Source organism: Xenopus laevis, chromosome 5L (genome assembly GCF_017654675.1).
Source record: "Xenopus laevis strain J_2021 chromosome 5L, Xenopus_laevis_v10.1, whole genome shotgun sequence".
Classification (NCBI taxonomy): domain Eukaryota; kingdom Metazoa; phylum Chordata; class Amphibia; order Anura; family Pipidae; genus Xenopus; species Xenopus laevis.
In genome coordinates, this window is record NC_054379.1 from 22,434,305 (window position 1) to 22,454,575 (window position 20,271).

Here is a 20,271-nt window from a genome sequence, read left to right on the forward strand (position 1 = left end):
AAACACCAATTGAAAAGTTGCTTAGAACTGGTCACTCCAAACTGTAAAAGGAATAGGTTCAACTGAAACACCAAACAAAAACAGTTTTAAGGATTAATGAAAGGAAATAAAATTCAAAGCAACTTTCCAATATCCATTCATTAAAGGAGACACATTGTATAAATGAAAACCCCCTAATTTTGTAGGAAATTATAAGTAATATATGGTGTTGCTTTTACATTGTGCTGAAAATGATTTGGAGCTCCCTATAGATGTTCTCTGGTCACTGTCTGTGTTTAAAATGAGGGGTGGGTGTGTCCTAACGGTCCCTGCCAGAGGCATAGTAGGAGGGGGACAGCCAATCACAGCCCTGCAATCAGACAAGCAAATACAGGCTTCAGTTCCCTATCAGGTCCTGCTAGCTGCTGATTGGTTACTGTCCTACAGTACAGTGAGCTGAGAGCCGCCGGCTCCCCTGCACAGCCTGGGAATTCGGGGAGCAGGAAGTGGAAGGGATTATTAGGGTTTTTGCAGAAATATTCAATAAATCAGCCTGAAACACTACTTTTTTAAGCACAATTCTTCTATATCTAAATGAGTATAATGCATTAGTACATTCACATTTTTTACACAAAATGTATAGGGGTGGATCATACCTTTTAGTATGTTATAGAATGTCCTATTCCAAGCGACTCTGCAATTCATCTTCATTATTTATTTTTTTAGAGATTATAATCATTTACTTTGCTCTTCTACAAATTTCCAGCTTTATAATGGGGGTCACTGACCCTGGCAGCAAAAACAACAATGTAAAATAAGGGAAAACTTAAAATCAGGGGATGTAAAAGGGGGGCTCTACTGTAGTTATTTTTATATTGCATATCTTTCTATTCAGTTATTTGCCTATTCATATTCCAGCCTCTCATCCCAACCACTGGCTGGTTGCTAAGGTAAACAAGACCCTATCAATTATAAAGCTGCTTAAATTCAAAAGTGGAGATCTGCTGAACAATAAGCTAAATAACTGAAAAACCAAAAAAAAAGGAAAAACAATTGCAAATTGTCTCAGAATATCAATCTCTATGCCATGCTAAAAGTTAATTTAAAGGTCAATAACCCCTTTAAAGATATTTAATGGTTTTACAGTTATGTGTAAATGTAATTGCTATTGAAAGCAGTGTCTGTCTGAGAAATGAAGCAGAAAGAATGTAGCAGGTAGAGCTGATTAAAAGGCCAAGAGGAGAACCGACTTCTGTTACATTGTAGAAATAGATGAAACATAACAACAGAAAAGGGCAGACAATCACTCCTTTCAATAGCAATTACGTTTAAGCAGAATTTCAGAACCATTAAACATGTATTAATGAATGTATATTGAACAGTTGCTTAGAATTACATTTTCTTTCATTGTGCAAAAAACTGATTTTAGATGGATTTCCCCTTTAATTTCTAATGGCATATGAGAATGTGTTAAGAATATGGATTTCCACTTGCGTTTCCACTTGGGTTTTCACAGAGCACTGAGATTTCATTTCCCCATCACCAAGGTCAGGTGGAACTGCAGTCAAGTACTTTAGAAAGTTATAGGTAAGTAATTAAAGGATAAGTAAACCTTAAAGGGATACTGTCATTTGGAAAAAAAAATTCAAAATGAATCAGTTAATAGTGCTGCTCCAGCAGAATTCTGCACTGAAATCCATTTCTCAAAAGAGCAAACAGATTTTTTTATATTCAATTTTGAAATCTGACATGGGGCTAGACATATTGTCAATTTCCCAGCTGCCCCAAGTCATGTGACTTGTGCTCTGATAAACTTCAATCACTCTTTTCTGCTGTACTGCAAGTTGGAGTGATATCACCCCCCTCCCTTTCCCCCCCCCCCAGCGCCAAATAAAAGAACAATAGGAAGGAAACCAGATAACAGCTCCCTAACACAAGATAAAAGCTGCCTGGTAGATCTAAGAACAACACTCAATAGTAAAAACCCATGTCTCACTTAGACACATTCAGTTACATTGAGTAGGAAGAACAGCAGCCTGCCAGAAAGCATTTCTCTCCTAAAGTGCAGGCACAAGTCACATGACCAGGGGCAGCTGGGAAATTGACAAAATGTCTAGCCCCATGTCAGATTTCAAAATTGAATATAAAAAATCTGTTTGCTCTTTTGAGAAATGGATTTCAGTGACTTGGGGCAGCTGGGAAATTGACAATATGTCTAGCCCCATGTCAGATTTAAAAATTGAATATAAAAAAATCTGTTTGCTCTTTTGAGAAATGGATTTCAGTGCAGAATTCTGCTGGAGCAGCACTATTGACTGATTCATTTTGAATTTTTTTTTTTTCCCCATGACAGTATCCCTTTAATAACACTCGTAGTTGTTATAGTAGTCACTTTTGCTGCACAATAAAGAACAATTAAAAGTGAAATGCTTATTTTCTTAATAGCATTTATAAATTATATATATATATATATATATATAGAAAAATAGAGAAGCTCGCACTCACAGGACTTAAAAGGTCAAAAAGGTGTTTATTTAGATCAAAAATCGACTAACGTTTCGGCTTGCACTCAAGCCTTTCTCAAAGTGAATATACAAACACTCACCAAACATTTAAACCCAAAAATGGCGGGGGAAACAGTGTGGTGTGACGTCACTGTGACGTCACACCACACTGTTTCCCCCGCCATTTTTGGGTTTAAATGTTTGGTGAGTGTTTGTATATTCACTTTGAGAAAGGCTTGAGTGCAAGCCGAAACGTTAGTCGATTTTTGATCTAAATAAACACCTTTTTGACCTTTTAAGTCCTGTGAGTGCGAGCTTCTCTATTTTTCTATTTTATTCTTGGGCTTTTTTGCACCCAGGCAACTTTGACCCTTTTAACGTGCAGTGCCGGCTTCCAGACTATTATATATATATATATATATATATATATATATATATATATATATATAAATATATATATATATATATATATATATATATATATAGATATATAGAACATATTTCCAGGGGTCTATCGCAACACAATGGCTGGCATGAACTCTATTACATTTTAATTTTATCGGCAAGAATAATTAGCTGCATAATTTTGGGTACAATTTGCCTTACTCAGATCCCAGTGGTTTAGTTTTCACTGATATGTATCACCTAAGGGACAGTGAAAGGAGCACGGCGTTGGCACCCGGGTGGATAGTTAGCGCCCCTCTGTGGGGAGACATTAGGAATCTCTTTTATAGGCAGCGGCTTCGTTACATTAAGGCAAATAAAGACGTTTGTACTAAATTTCCCACCGCCGTGCATTAGCTGAATACACAAATATTCCCACAGTGAAGCAGAAATATGTGTATTTACATATTATACTGTCTATAATAAACCCAGGGAAGTGTACTTATCCAACTAAACTTTACTGCCTGGCTGTAAAATAATAAGACACAATAATTGCAATAAAGAGAACATGTTTTGTTTGGCTACAAATGAATAAAACGGCAGCACATTTATTCTGCTATTTATCCCCAAAAGAACATACAAACACCATTATCTGTTATCATAACTTTACACACACTTATCTATCTATGGTTACTGTATCTATAAGGCATCATTACAAAAGTGCTAATTTCATTTTGGAAGAAATAGGGCCTTTTCTTCTAATATTTCCAAATAAATGAAAACAATTATCTCCTCCTTTACATACATTGTAAAATACACTAAAAGTCAGCAAATATATGTATTAAATAAGTAAGTAAGTGCATATGGTAATTCTTGGTTACAGAATATAGCATTTATATTATCTCTATCTTTAGGGTAGTGATTTCCAAACTGTGGAGATGGGGGGGGGTGGATGGAGCAGCAGTTAGGGGAATCAGCCTGAAGTCTTTAGGGTCTTGGGAGAAGGACTATTTGCTCTAGTAGACACTCTTAGAAGTTCAACATACATTTAAAATAAGTGAGATTTTGGGACTGAGTACTTATTTGCTGTTCTGTATATTGTTTGAACTATAGCTAAACAGCTGGTTCCCCAATGTTTCTCTATATCTGTAACCTTGTTATGAGCTAAGGGGATCCAGCCTGAAGGCCAGTTAGGGGAGATTTGGGGTGAGTGTTTATTGAGTGTTGGACTGGCCCACCGGGATACCAGGAAAACTCCCGGTGGGCCCAGGTGTCAGTGGGCCCTTGTGCTGCTTAAAATTTGGCCTTTTTCATGGTCATTACTGATTTCTATGAGAACAAAGAGACTAAATAAATGAAATAATAGGTTATAGTATGTATAACTAAAAGAGACTAGGAGAATAGAGGTTGAGTGAGGAGAGGAAGAATAATAGTACTGAGAGTGGGCCCCTGGTCTAAGGTTTTTGGGTGGGCCCCTGGTGTCCCAGTCTGACACTGGCCCTGGGTACCCCTGGAACTATAGCAGGGTGACTGTTACCCCAATGTTTCTATATATCTGTAACCTTGTTATGAGCTAAGGGGGACCAGCCTGAAGGTCAGTTAGGGGGAGATTTGGGTAGAGTGCTTATTTGTGCCCTGGGTACCCCTGGAACTATAGCAGGGTGACTGTTACCCCAATGTTTCTATATATCTGTAACCTTGTTATGAGCTAAGGGGACCCAGCCTGAAGGCCGGTTAGGGGGAGATTTGGGGTGAGTGCTTATTTGTACCCTGGGTACCCCTGGAACTATAACTGGGTGACTGTTACCCTAATGTTTCTATATATCTGTAACCTTGTTATGAGCTAAGGAGGCCCAGCCTGAAGACCGGTTAGGGGGAGATTTGGGGTGAATGTTTATTTGTGCCCTGGGTACCCCTGGAACTATAACTGGGTGACTGTTACCCCAATGTTTCTATATATCTGTAACCTTGTTAAGAGCTAAGGGGGCCCAGTCTGAAGACCACTTAGGGTGAGATTTGGGCTGAGTGCTTATTTGCTGTCATCTATTTCCATATTTCTGTATCTTACACATTTGGTAGTTACAGCCGTTGCAGTTACTTGCTGTTTCTGCACAAGAACTGACCCTTCCTATTCTGCAGTCACATCTATATAATACAGCAGGGAGATGAGAATGGAATTCCTTAGCTAAATCTCCTGCATTCCCCTCATGCACCAGTCTATTACTACTTCCCAGGGATGGATTCGATTAGTATGACCTGACCCAGCTGTCACATAACCAAGCTGACGGCGTGTAATTGCCTTATTGTTCTGTACATAGTCTCATAGTCTCCTTATTACTGTCCCTTCGATGGGCTCTCCCAATGGAGATGTTGGACCCGGAGGTCAATTTCTTCCCAGCTGAGACCTTTCTCCCTTTGTGAATAACAGGAGAACATCTGGCGTTACATGTATCCGGAGCTGGAAAATCAAATGTCTGCTGAGCGCATTGGAAAGAATACAAATAATACACAGCCTGGCACACGGTGGGGGCCCTAAACATCCCTCAGAATGTGGCACATCAAGGGCCTTCCATAAATACATTCCTTCATAGAGTCTGAATGACAACACTTTGCTTCTAAGCCTTTGAACACTCTAATGTCATTAAGGGGCTACAAACTGGTTTACATGGCGAACATTATGGAGCTTATTATTTATCAAGCTGTGCAGTGATTTTGTAAAGATGCCGTGGAAACAGAAGCAGCCTCTTAAATATGTCCAAATACATCATTCATTTTTTTCACGTTTTTTTTATAGAGCGATTTAGCTGCCACTTAAATTTTCCCCTTGACTTTAATGAAAGTATCTGCAATCTGGTTGCTAAGGTCCAAATTCCCCTAGCAACCATGCACTGATTTGAATAAGAGACTGGAATATGAATAGGAGAGGCCTGAATAGAAAGATGATTAATAAAAAAGTAGCAATAACATATGTAGCTTTACGGAGCATTTGTTTATCAGATGGGATCAGTGACCCGCATTTGAAAGCTGGAAAGAATCAAAAGGCAAATAACTAAAACACTATAAAAAATAAAAAACAAAGACCAATTGAAACGTTACTTATAATTGGCAATTCTATAACAATTCTATAACATACTAAGGGCTCTTACTCATGAGCGTTTTTACCTGCGCTCCCCTGCGTTCCGTTTTTCGGCGTTCAGCCGCAGGGGAGCGCAGGAATAGACGAATTTCATTATTTCAAATGGGGCTGTACTCACACAGGCGCATGTAGGCGCCGAACGCAGGTTGAGACGCAACATGCTGCATTTTTCCTGCGTTCGCCGCCTACACGCGCCTGTGTGAGTACAGCCCCATTTGAAATAATCAAATGCGTCTATTCCTGCGCTCCCCTGCGGCTGAACGCCGAAAAACGGAACGCAGGGGAGCGCAGGTAAAAACGCTCATGAGTAAGAGCCCTAAAAGTTAACTGAAAGTTGAACCACCCCTTTAATCAATTGACACTGCATGACAAATAGGCCCCTAATTGCTCTAATTGGCTACTGGTTGGTCGTTATCTAAGTTGGTGCCACAGTTTGCACGTGTTTTTGAGTTAATATCTAGAATGAGGCAGAAAATGCTGTTACGAGACAATTTGAAATTGGTTTCCATTTTTTATTATTTCTGGTTTTTGAGTCATTTAACTTGTTATTCTACTTTACCATTTTAGCTATGTGGTTGCTAGGGTCCAAATTACCCTAGAAACCATGCATTGGTTTGAATAAGAGACTGAAATATGAATAGAAGCGCCTGAAATGACAGACACCTCTCGCCATCCCACCGAGTGCATGCAATGAAAATGACAGAATTCTTATTTACATCTCATTCCAGCTGACAAATCCCATCAATATTACAGGTGACCCCCGGGGGAACATGGCAAAAGAACAGGAGGAAAAAAACAGTTGGAGATGCAAATTAGGAGAAATAAAAAGTTGATTTTTGCTTTGCAGAGAAATGAAATGGAAATAAAAAGTATTGGCTTCCTGGAGAGACGTGCGGATATTAATCGAATCAATTTGTTGATGAGACTGGTGAGTGTGGAGTGAGAGTGTCTGTAGGTGCCCGAGATCTCCCAGTCGGACAGCAGGGAGGAAACACAAGATTATATTACTGAGAGCAGAGTTGGCAAAGGGAGGGGAGACTCATTTCTGGCACAGGGGGGATTCTGTGTAATTTCAGCACTTGTGCAATGGATTCTGGCTGCAGCCTCACCCCTGTGTCCCCTGTCTTTTATCCCATTCCCTTTTGTGTATCTAAACCTCTTGTGAGACACAGAGATCTGTAAATCATGGTCATTGAATGAGCACCTTTTCCTAAACCTTCACTCAGCATTGATGAATGCTTTGCTCTAAGAATATATGTGTTTTGTGACCATACCAAGGCACACTCATGTATTATAAGGGATAATGTAGCCCCTACTGTAAATGATAAGGATATTAGAAGTCACTGAGGGGTTATGTGACCATATAAAGGCACAAGGCTGCAGGCTGAGTTATACAGGGAACTCGGAGTATCACTTGTGTATTATAAGGGATAATGCACCCCCCTACTGTAAATGATAAGGATATTAGAAGTCACTGAGGGGTCCTGTGACCATATAAAGGCACAAGGCTGCAGGCTGAGTTTTAAAGGGAACTCTGAGTATCACTCATGTATTATAAGGGATAATGTACCCCCTACTGTAAATGATAAGGATATTATGAGGGGTTCTGTGACCATATAAAGGCACAAGGCTGCAGGCTGAGTTATACAGGCATAATGTACCCACGACTGAAATTATAAGGATATTAGAAATAAAATTTACACTTAAGGGATGAATCTAAATAATTTATTTATATTAATTGACCTTTAAACTTCTGACTGAAGCATCAAACCTATTTCATATGATATATACTAACATATATATTCTAATATATATATATATACATATATATATATATATAGTAAAAAAAATGCTATTGCACACATGATCATTAAATAAAGAATTTTTCTTCTTTTAAGTCCCTGGGTGCAACAGCATTTTTTTACATTTTTGTATATTTTTTTAAATATCTGTTGCCACCAGAGCTTGTGCCCATGATACTGTGTGTGCATAAGGATTTGTTAAGATCTATGTATCCATTCAGAAGTAATGAGTTATTCTTATAAGAAAGTATCACTGTATCACATTTAAAGCCTGACCTCATTCTGAAAATAACATCTTGCCTCTTTGTCCTCCCCCCCAACTCATTGGTACCTGGGGATGGGTAAAACATTCGCTCTGCGGGGCAATCCAAGGATCCGATGGAGATAATGGAGATAATGGAGACCAGATCCTTGTATTACCCCCTCCTACCCAGCATGAAGGCTGCTTTCTGTGGAAAAGCTCAGGAGGCTTTAAACGTATATGTTTCTAAGGAAAAAAAACACAGAAAGTGTCAAATATTTTTTCGTCTGAAATCCTTGTGCTGATTATATCTGTGAGTAGGTGACCCCCAACAGCATTATTCCAGTATATATATATATATATATATATATATATATATATATATATATATATATATATATTAGGGATGCACGAAATCCACTATCTTGTATTTGGCCGAACCCCCGAATCCTTCACGAAAGATTAGGCCAAACACTGAACCGAATCCTTATTAGCATATGCAAATTAAGGGTCGGAACATTTTTTACTTCCTTGTTTTGTGACAAAAAGTCACAAAATTTCCCTCCCCGCGCCCCTAATTTTTATATGCAAATTGGGATTCGGTTCGGTCTGGCAGAAGGATTCGGCCGAATCCTGCTGAAAAAGGCAGAATCCTGGCCGAATCCCGAACCGAATCCTGGATTTGGTGCATCCCTAATATATATATACGGCATATGCTATATCCAGCTACAGTATATTATGGTTCCACACCAATGCAAGAATTAGGCTTACAAAATCACCCAGAGAAAGTAGTGTGAATATAGAGTGTATAATAGAGAGGGCGGGATTTATAACCAAGAGGGTGGGCTTTATTACCTAGAGGGTGTGGTTTATCACAGTGGGGTGTATCAATTAAGGGTGAGATATATTACATAGTGGACATGACATATCACAATGACCATTGGGTTAATCTTGGGAAGAACATCAGAGAGAGTAGAGTGCTTCACAGAAAATAGGGTGTTTATTACAGAGACGGCATGAGTAGCACAGAGAGGGTAGTGGTGTATTATAGGGGGAGCAGGGTCAATGCAGAGAGTGTTAGAGTGTTATCTGAAGGGGATGTTTATATTAAACCAATGAGCAGACCAGTGCACTCATAACCAAACAACCACACTAAAGGAACAGGGAAAACTCCTGGGTTAATCTTTCATTCAGCCGCACTTTCTCTCACAGTGCCCCCCACCGTTGGCTCAGAGAGATCAGCCTTTAGTACAAGACACGCTGAGCTCTACCATAGGAGCTCCATGTTACCAAGTCCATGTGAAGAGTAGATGTTAGTATGACAAGGCCACAGGCCACTTCATTGACCCCAAAGTTCTAAATGTGACACATCAAAGCACAAAAGCCTTCCTCTGGCTCATCATCAGGGATTCAGGAAATGCACATCAGAAACAACAGACTTGGATCTGTGAGCAAAGTGAAGAAACCAGATAATCTGCTTGGAAGAGCTCCCTCTGTGTTTGCAAACTGTATCTCTAGAGAGCGGGCATGTTTGTTTATCTGATCCCCATTGTAAGCAGCAGTCCTGCCCTGCTTTATGGCTGAGATTCTAGCTATCTGTATAACAGAGCATTCTGTCCCAGTGGCTGCACAGATCCTATCTTATCCCCATTGTAAGCAGCAGTCCTGCTCTGCTTTATGGCTGAGATTCTAGCTATCTGTATAACAAAAGATTCTGTCCCAGTGGCTGCACAGACCCTGTCTGATCCCCATTGTAAGCAGCAGTCCTGTCCTGCTTTATGGCTGAGATTCTAGCTATCTGTATAACAGAGCATTCTCTCCCAGTGGCTGCACAGATCCTACTTGATCCCCATTGTAAGCAGCAGTCCTGCCCTGCTTTATGGCTGAGATTCTAGCTATCTGTATAACAGAGCATTCTCTCCCAGTGGCTGCACAGATCCTACTTGATCCCCATTGTAAGCAGCAGTCCTGTCCTGCTTTATGGCTAAGATTCTAGCTATCTGTATTACAGAGCATTCTGTCCCAGTGGCTGCACAGATCCTATCTGATCCCCATTGTAAGCAGCAGTCCTGCCCTGCTTTATCGCTAAGATTCTAGCTATCTGTATAACAGAGCACCCCCCCCAGTGGCTGCACAGATCCAATATGATACACAAGATTTATTTTGCCAATTGATCTCTTTGCTCCACAGTCCATGTTGTTCCAGATGGCTGAAAGGACCAGTCACGTGCACAGTAGAACTGTGGGTTGTTATTGGCTGCCTCTAAATGACTTACACTGCACATCTACTCGAATGGACTTGATGGCCGGGACCCCAACCCCATTCTCGGCTTTACAATAGTATCGACCCCCCTGCATCCTCTGGACCTTCTCGATGCGCAGTGTTTCGTTGTAGATGGAGGTCTCCTGGAATTTCTCTGAGGCACTGCCAGCAGTTTTTGTCCATCGTACCTGTAAGGATATGGGAAACAGAGACCCCTTAGAATATAAATGTATATATTCACTCCAGTGCCGGGCCATGCTGGGCAGGCGCCCTAGGCAGGCCGGGCAGTCGCGGCGCCTGTTTAGCATGCGCATGCGCATGCGCAAATTTGCGATATAGTGCGCAAAAAGTAAGAAGAAACGCAGAGAGTCGGGCGGAGAAGGGAAGGCGACAGAGGAGGTACGTGCCTGGCGCCCTCCCAGCTTTGCGCCCTAGGCACCTGCCTGCTCTGCCTACCCCTAGTTCCGGCCCTGATTCGCTCTCATAGGATGGAATAGTAATAGTGAATTAAACTAGTCCCCTAGACCCCTTTTGATTTTTCATAGGGGAAAATTCTGCTGGTACTTATGATACTGTCTCTATTACTGTCTTTCTTGCAAAGCACATCAGTCTTGCTTTATGGCAAGTATTTTAGATAATCATTCAGAACAGTAGTCTCACAAGAAAAAGGAAAGATCATTTACATTTTATCTGAAAGTCGCACTAATATTTAGCAGCAAAGGATGTTTTTATCTTTAGGTATGATTATAGCTTGTACAGCGGGATACTATAAAACAATGGCAGCATAGTTATTCCCCTGTACTAAGCACAATTCAGCAGGAACAGTCCTTAAGTTTGCTCATAGCCTGTACAGATAGATACCATAAAACTATGGCAGCATAGGTATTCCCTTGTACTAAGCACAATTCAGCAGGAACAGCCCCTTAGTTTGCTCATAGTCTGTACAGAGAGATACCATATAACTTTGGCAGATAGGTATTCCCCTGTACTAAGCACAATTCAGCAAGAACAGTCCCTAAGTTTGCTCATAGTCTGTACAGAGAGATACCATAAAACTATGGCAGCATAGGTATTCCCCTGTACTAAGCACAATTCAGCAGGAACAGTCCCCTTAGTTTGCTCATAGTCTGTACAGAGAGATACCATAAAACTATAGCAGCATAGGTATTCCCTGTATTAAGCACAATTCAGCACAATTCAGCAGGAACAGCCCCTAAGATTGCTCATAGTCTGTACAGAGAGATACCATAAAACTATAGCAGTATTGGTATTCTCCTGTACTAAGCACAATTCAGCAGGAACAGTCCCCTTAGTTTGCTCATAGTCTGTACAGAGAGATACCATAAAACTATGGCAGCATTGGTATTCTCCTGTACTAAGCACAATTCAGCAGGAACAGCCCCCTAAATTTGCTGTACATTGAGATACTGTACACTAATCTATCATGCATAATCTCAGATGCTAAGCACAATTAGGCAGGTACATGGTGTATAGTACAATATATTAATATAATACAAAGTAGCAGCCAGTGAGTGAGTGGGTGTATATATATTTGTGTATGTATATAAGCAGATACAAAGACTCACACCCACTGTGGTTGTTCTCATTATACCCGCTCCTGTATTGCTGGATGACTAGCAGTGACAGCTCACTACGCTATCTGCTAAATACACTCTCCTGCCTCTGTACTACAAAAGTACCAGCCATACCCTGTATTTTAAAGTACATTACCTTCTCCCCATGATGAGAATTACAGATAAAATGAAAAAAAAAAATTCACTTCCCCCCCACTGTGCAGATTAAACCTTATTTAGAAGACAGAAAGTAGGGGAAAGAGCTTTGCATTATACTGCAGCAGTTAACTTCTTTTAGCAGGCCAGTTAACTTCTGCAGCCACTGCTCAAGATAGCATGCTTACTGGGCATCCTGGGAGTTGTAGTAGTATGCCAATAACTGCAGGGCACTGATTGTGACTTCAGGTAATACCTTGCAATTAAAAAAGAGAAGATGCCGGCTCCAATCTCCTTTGGACTAATTATAATATATCAATAGAGCAAATCACTTATAAACTTTGCGGGTCAAATCCCTTATTTTTGTGTATATATATATATATGCATGTAATGCTCAAGTTGCTCAAATTTCTACGTTGATGTAGACCGCTAGGCAATCCTTACCAAGCAGAAAAATCTGGCCTGGGTGTCCAGACCCAGGCCCTTCACTCAATCGTTAAATGATAGAAAACAGCCAAAGAGCTTTACACTCACCAAGTTAGCCGAATGGTCCGGGTGCCGTGCCCCGAACCCGTAGCTTAGGCAAACTCTGTCTTCAAAATAAATCTGCACGCACTCCTGCAACCATGGCCGTGGAGGTTAAAAATGTAACTTTATTCCATGTAGTTAAAAGATATGCGTCCTAACGCGTTTCGTATCAGCAGATACGTAATCATAGGCACTAGTGCCTATGATTACGTATCTGCTGATACGAAACGCGTTAGGACGCATATCTTTTAACTACATGGAATAAAGTTACATTTTTAACCTCCACGGCCATGGTTGCGGGAGTGCGTGCAGATTTATTTTGAATACCTTGCAATTGACTGTGTGTGTGCTTTTGTTTCTCTAAAACCAGAAATTTTAAATACCAGCAAGTAATGTATCAAATTGTGACAGTTTAAGGAGACAGTAACCTTACTGTGTAGCAACTGGGAAACGATTGGAAAGAGTCAAAATAAATTTTTAATTCCAAAAAATTAGAAGAAAAATGTACAAGCAATTAGAATGGTTGAAGGTGAACTACATATTATTCAGGTATGGGATCAGTTATCCTGAAACCAATTATCCTCTGAATTACGGAAAGGCTGTCTCCCATAGACTCATTTATAATCAAATAATACAATTTTTTTTAATGATTTCCTTTTTCCTCTGTAATAATAAAAACAGTACCTTGAAATTTATCCAAACTAAGATATAATTAATCCTGATTCCAAAAACAACTCATTGCGTTTATTTCATGTTTACCTGATTTTCTAATAAACAAGGTATGAAGATCCAAATTACAGAAAGATCTCTTATCCAGAAACTTCCAGGTCTCGAGCATTCTGGATAACAGGTTACATACCTGTATGACATTCAATAATTGCAGTAGCAACCGGTTCTGGCATATGGCAGGAGAACTTACCTGAGGTCGCGGGTGGCCCGTCACCAGACACTGCAGAACCAAGATGTCCCCCTCCCGTATGGTATAAACTCGCTCGCTGATGTTATCTTCTTTCACCACGCACGCCTGCCCCGCGTGAATGATTTGTGCCTGAGCTGGGGCTGTAGGGATTAAAATGGGGTTGAATTAATTCCTTTATACAGAAATATATTGAAACAAATGCTCTGTAAGGCTACAAATGTATTGTTATTGGTACTTATTACTCATCTTTCTATTCAGGCCTTTCCTAGTCATATTCCAGCCTCTTATTTAAATCAATGCATGGTTGCTAGGGTGATTTGGAGCCTAGCAACCATACTAAAATTGCAAACTAAAGAGCTGCCGAAAAAAGCTAAAAAAAAACTCAAAAACCACAAATAATAAAACCAATTGCAAATTGTCTCAGAATTCAGGAACATATGACCCAGGAACCCAGTGACATTAGATGTGGAGATCGAATTCATGAGCCCAATGACATTATTTGGGGAGGAGGAATCCAGGAAAACAATGACATTATTTAGGGAGGAGGACTCCAGGAACTCAATGACATTAGCTGAGGAAGAGGATTATAGAAACCCAATGGCACTTTTTGGAGAGGAGGAATCCAGGAGCCCAATAACATTACCCGGAAAGAAGGAATTCAGACACCCAATGGCATTAGCTGGAAAGAAGGAATATGAAACCCAATAACATTAGCTGGGAAGGAGGACTTCAGGAGCCCAATGGCATTAGCTGGAAAGAAGGAATATGAAACCCAATAACATTAGCTGGGAAGGAGGACTTCAGGATCCCAATGGCATTAGCTGGGGAGGAGGACTTCAGGAGCCCAATAGTTTGCACATAAAATCTATAGTAAATGATTTCATGAAAACAAATGAACCAAACTGATGATGAAAAACATTTTTCTGTCCCTGAGATACAAACCATGGCGATTGCCAGCAAGTCTTCCCCCCATTCATCAGAGCCTGGGAGACACTGCCACTAATTTATCTGTCTCTGGCACAAAAACCCCATTCAGCAGCAAGATCATTTTATTCAGAATTTCCAGGAATCCTGACACAGAACTCTGGGAGCGGCTCATTTGTGACCTAGATGAGAAGCCCAATTACCCGACTACAAGTGCCAGAAATGTCATTTCAAACCAAGCCAATACAGACAATAAATTCTGAGGGTTCCCAAGTCTGGGGGGGGGGTTATTGTGGATAAGGGCAGATGGGCAGATGTAATGATGGCTGCTCACTTTATTAGTCAAGAAGATAAAGAGAGAGAGAAAGAGAGAGAGATATTGGAACTGAGGAGTCACAGGGGCCAAACATGTATTTACTAAACAGAACTTCACACTTCACATGGGAGGGGGAAAATGCAGTAGATGATAGATGATGCTCCTTGCAACCTCAGCATTATGTTATGTTCTCACTCCTTGTGGATATATATATATATATATGTGCTCATATGTAAGGGGGTATGAAGTTAGTTATTTCCCAGCTCTATGTCAGGTAGGGTCCTTGCTGTTTGGCTGGGTCTGTAGAGGTATGGGTGGGAAGAGGACTTCCCTATCCACATTAATCACACCCTATTGAGAATTGCTTACGGCCCAGGGACATCAGGCAGCTTCCGCAGGCCATTTAATAGAAAAGTTGCCAGGTTAAGACCTCTTTGGACTAGACTCAGTAGGGTGGGTGATGCTAAAGCCTACGGCAGAAGAGACTTCAGTGGAAGAAGAGAGGATGCTGAGGTAGAAGGTACAACTTTACCCAAGAGAGTTGAAGGGTTATTGCCACCTGTCAACATAGGTACTCAGTAGATGGGATTAGGGTTAGTGAGGTTAGGTCTCAAGAGGAGCACCACGACATGGCTCTTGTGTTCTGGTCCTGGGTACTAATATTGTCTGTAACTATCACTCAGCCAATGTCAGGAACATCTGAGATGCTACTAACTATACCCCAAGGACTGGGTGACCTGTTGTGATATCAAGCTTCACCAATAAAGCAGATAGCGGTGCTTTTAGGAACCACTAGGGAACAAGTTATTGAGAAAAGCAAGTGAGTGTGTGAATAACAATGAATGTAAGTAAGTAAGGGCCACATGAGCGAGAGACCTGCATGTAACAAGTGCTCTGCTGAAAGTTACAGGGGATGTCGCTAATAGCTAAATCTACAACCAATAGAAACCAATCAAATGTTTCAAACAGGCGATTACTAAAGGCCATCTGCTATCGGCTGCTATGGTTTACATGACCAGCAGCAATATTCTGTTTCTGGAACATTTCATTTGCCAATAGGAAGAGTCAGCAGCAGGATCATTCTTGGTGGTTGTCACTTACCAGAGCTTAGGGAGTCTCTTACAATATACAGTATTTACACAATATTAATGTCACAATACAAGATTGGATTGTTATGAAGTCACATTATACAGCAGTATAGAAATGAGTGCAGTCTGCAGAATTGATTCATGATCAGCCCTGCAGCATCAATGTCTAAATCAGAAGAACCTCACTTTCTGCTTGATGGTTTTTCCCGACCCCTAAGCTTAGCTTTTGCTAAGAGCTCACTGAGCATGTGCAGTGCCACTGACACACAAATGATGCCTAACAAGATCCAAGATGAGGAGCTGCAGGGGGCAAATGTGAAGCTCTAGATCAGTAGTCCCCAACCTTTTTCATCTGTGAGCAACATTCAGATGTAAAAAGAGTTTAGGAGCAACACAAGCATGAAAAATGTTCGTGGGAGGTGCTGAATAAGGGCTGTGATTGGCTATTAGTAGTCCCTATATACACTTGGAGCCTACATGAGGCTCTGTTTGGCAGTACATCTGGTTTTTATACAACCAAAACTTGCCTCCAAGCCTGGAATTCAAAAATAAGCACCTGCTTTGAGGCCTCTGGGAGCAACATCCAAGGGGTTGGGGAGCAACATGCTCTAGATCATTACTGTTATAAGGCTGCTGAACCACTGGGTTGGTACAGTAAGTACAGTACATTAAATACACGATTTTTAGTCAAATTCTTTTTAGGCTTTACTTATCCTTTAAAGAGCATAGCTCATGGGCTTCATCAGAGGGCCGGAACTAGGGGTAGGCAGAAGAAGCATGTGTCTGGGGTGCTACAGAGGGGCACATACCCAATGTCTGCCTGCCCAACATACTCATTTCTTATTTGATCTCTGTTTGGTTTTGCTATTGGCTGTTAAACAGGCACAAGACCTCTCTAGTCTGATGGGGTTAAGTGCTGCCAGGTATGGTTGTATGGATCGATAAGGCTGGTAGTGGGATTTAGTGTGGATACCTGGGGGGGGGGGAAATATCAAATATTCCGTTAGTAGCCCCACATTGAAACACCCAAGTGCCAGTCTCCCCCCTTCTCTATTGCTTTACGTAAAACAAGTGTATGTTTTAAGGAGCGAGTATCACACAGGACGGGTGAGGGATCCAGAGTACAGTCAGGAATATGAGTGAATTATTCATGGCTCAGGCAATGCATCAATCATACAGCTCACAGGCTGGAAGCAATGGGAGACTGGGCCTCTGGACGTGATCTTTTAATGCACATGGAGGAAGAGGGGAAGGGAGGGTTCTGTAAGTGCAGCCAAACTCCACTCACAGCTCAGATTAGTAATGAGAACACAAGATCCTAATCGCAGGCGCATGGTGGGTTAAGGTGTCTATGGGGGAGCGGCAGAGCCTTGGAATAACCGGCTGCCACTTACTCTTCTTCTTTAGAACATGAGGGCCCAGAGCAAACTGGTTCTGTCAGGACCCATTAACAGTACAACTGTGCAATCTATGAATGTTCCTTCAACTTTGTCCTTCATTATCAGCTAAAAGGCTGCAGGTAGGGTTACATTGATATGAAATCTTATTGCTGTCATCTTGCCCTGCTATTATCATATTGCCCTGATATTTTCTTTCCCCACAGTTTCCATCTCACCCTATTATTAACATCTTGCCCTACTGTCTCCATCTTGCCCTACTGTTTCCACCTTCATGTTATTACCATCTAGCCCTATTGTCTCCATTGTGCCCTACTATTACCATATTGCCCTGCTGTTTCCATCTTGCCCTACTGTCTCCTTTGTGCCCTACTATTACCATATTGCCCTACTGTCTCCATTTTGCCCTACTTTTACCATATTGCCTTACTGTTTCCATCTTGCCCTTCTGTCTCCATTGTGTCCTTCTATTACCATATTGCCCTACTGTCTCCATTTTGCCATACTTTTACCATATTGCCTTACTGTTTCCATCTTGTCCTACTTTCTCCATTGTGCCCCCACTATAACCATATTGCCCTATTGTTTCCATCTTGTCCTACTGTTACCATCTTGCCCCACTATTACCTAATGTTTCCATCTTGTCCTACTGTCTCCATTGTTCCCTACTACTACCATATTGCCCTACCGTTTCCATCTTGTCCTACTGTTTCCATCTTGCCCTACTATTACCATATTGCCCTACTGTTTCCATCTTGCCCTACTGTCTCCATTGTGCCCTACTATTACCACATTGCCCTACGGTTTTCATCTTGCCCTACTTTCTCCATTGTGCCCTACTATTACCATATTGCCCTATTGTTACCATCTTGCCCACTATTACTATATTGCCCTACTGTTTCCATCTTGCCCTTCTGTCTCCATTGTGCCCTACTATTACCACATTGCCCTACGGTTTTCATCTTGCCCTACTTTCTCCATTGTGCCCTTCTATTACCATATTGCCCTATTGTTACCATCTTGCCCACTATTACTATATTGCTCTACTGTTTCCATCTTGCCCTACTGTCTCCATTGTGCCCTACTATTACCATATTGCCCTATTGTCTCCATCGTGCTATACACACACGTCCCATCTAATACACAGCAGTAAGCTTTGGGGGCTCCTGGAGGGCTCAGCTGCTGTGCCAATGGGCTTACACTGATTGGCACCTGCAATAACCTCAAGTCTATGGCATATACTATACTGATTCAGGGAAATCAAAAAGCACCATGATTTGCAATGCAAAAACCCAAACTACAAGATGCCAAGTTTATTTTAGGGTGAACTTCCCCTTTATTCTGCCTGCTTCTTGGTTACTATTACTAAACATATCACACTGAATTGCTGCAAGTAATAAGCAGCTCTATGGATAAATAATAAAATTAGTTGGGAAAGGGAAAGGGGCGTGGTTTTCACTGTTTCAGTATGCAGTGGGTTAAATGTGGGGGGCCACTGGGGATGAATGAGCATGTTCTGCTCTGGGACACAATAACTGTGTATCTTGGAGCAAAGCGCTTGGGAACTTTCCAAATATTAGTATGCAAATTGCTTCTAATACAGTTGGCAGTGACCATTCCCTAAAGGGGGAACAACAATATGGCAGAATTCCTAATGAGACCCTTTAAAGGCTCGATGACTGCAGAGAAATATCCCTGCCATGTAATGATCTAGAGTGGAAACGTATTTATTTATATCTACAATTCAGCAGGAACGGCCCCCATTATTTTTTCAAAGAGAAAGAGCCCATAAAACTATGCCAGACTAAGTATTCCCCTGTACTAAACACAATTCAGCAGGAACAGCCCCCTAAATGTGCTCATAGCCTGTACAGACATACAGTTTGCCTTCAATATACAGAACATATTGTTGTTCAATTAAGAGGCTAAGAACTAAAACAAATGGCGAAAAACAAATGAAATACTACTTATGTGGTATACAGAATTTCTTCCTCTGCCCCTTACTTTCAAACAGGGTTGCCACCTTTTCTAGAAAAATATTCTTGGCCTAATATTTTTATTTTTCCCCTTTAATAACACTGGCATCAAGCATCACTTTTACTGGCCTGGCGTATAAAATACTTACAACACTACTTGCTAATCGTCTGCCCAAGGAAAAAAGCTTCACCGGAGTTGACTGCACAAATTCCGTCCTGCGACTAACGAGGAGACTTTATTATAAAGCCACAGACACATTTATCACAGATTATAAAACTCAGCTCATAATCTATAAGGAAATTTGGAAATAAAAACAAATGATACATTGAGCTGGGATAATAAAGCCAAGAGAGGAGCCCGGGGGGAGGATCCAGGGAAGAAACAAGCGACACATTAAGCGCACATAATAAAATCCCGCCAATGTCCATGGGGAAGTTTAAGATGAAAACATTGTGACACATTTAGCGGAGAGATATGAATCCACATCGGGATCCGCGGGGAAATTTGGAGATGAAAAAGTGATCATTTTATCACGGATGATAAATCCGGCCCCTAATTTGGAAGGAAAGTTGGAGATAAAATAAGTGATCATTTAATCATGGACGATAAATCCAAGTTTCAATGTAAGGGATATAAACATGGGTTTCAGCACTCATTATAAATCCACTTACACCAGATACAATAATGTCTGTGGCCCCATCAGCTTGTGAGGAAAATATTCTACAGATTATTATTTATTCCTACTTTTACAGTATAAGGATATTAGAAGTCACTGAGGGGTTCTGTGACCATATAAAGGCACAAGGCTGCAGGCTGAGTTATACAGGGAACTCTGAGTCTCACTCATATATTATAAGGGATAATGTACCCCCTACTGTAAATAATAAGGATATTATAAGTCACTGAGGGGTTCTGTGACCATAAAAAGGCACAAGGCTGCAGGCTGAGTTATACAGGGAACTCTGAGTATCACTCATGTATTATAAGGGATAATGTACCCCCTACTGTAAATGATAAGGATATTAGAAGTCACTGAGGGGTTGTTCTGTGACCATATAAAGGCACAAGGCTGCAGGCTGAGTTA

The 20,271-nt window shown here is 41.0% G+C and overlaps 1 protein-coding gene across 1 annotated transcript in view; it reads right to left on the reverse strand.

Moving 5' to 3' along the window:
- The window catches only part of LOC108716517 (MAM domain-containing glycosylphosphatidylinositol anchor protein 1), a 195,216-nt gene that overhangs the window by 111,198 nt on the left and 63,747 nt on the right, over nt 1–20,271 (reverse strand). The window contains exons 2-3 of the mRNA XM_018262706.2: nt 13,486–13,625; nt 10,322–10,496 (exon numbers count right to left, since the gene is read on the reverse strand). Of these exons, the coding sequence (XP_018118195.1) occupies nt 10,322–10,496; nt 13,486–13,625 (315 nt within the window). The remainder of the gene's footprint in view (nt 1–10,321; nt 10,497–13,485; nt 13,626–20,271) is intronic.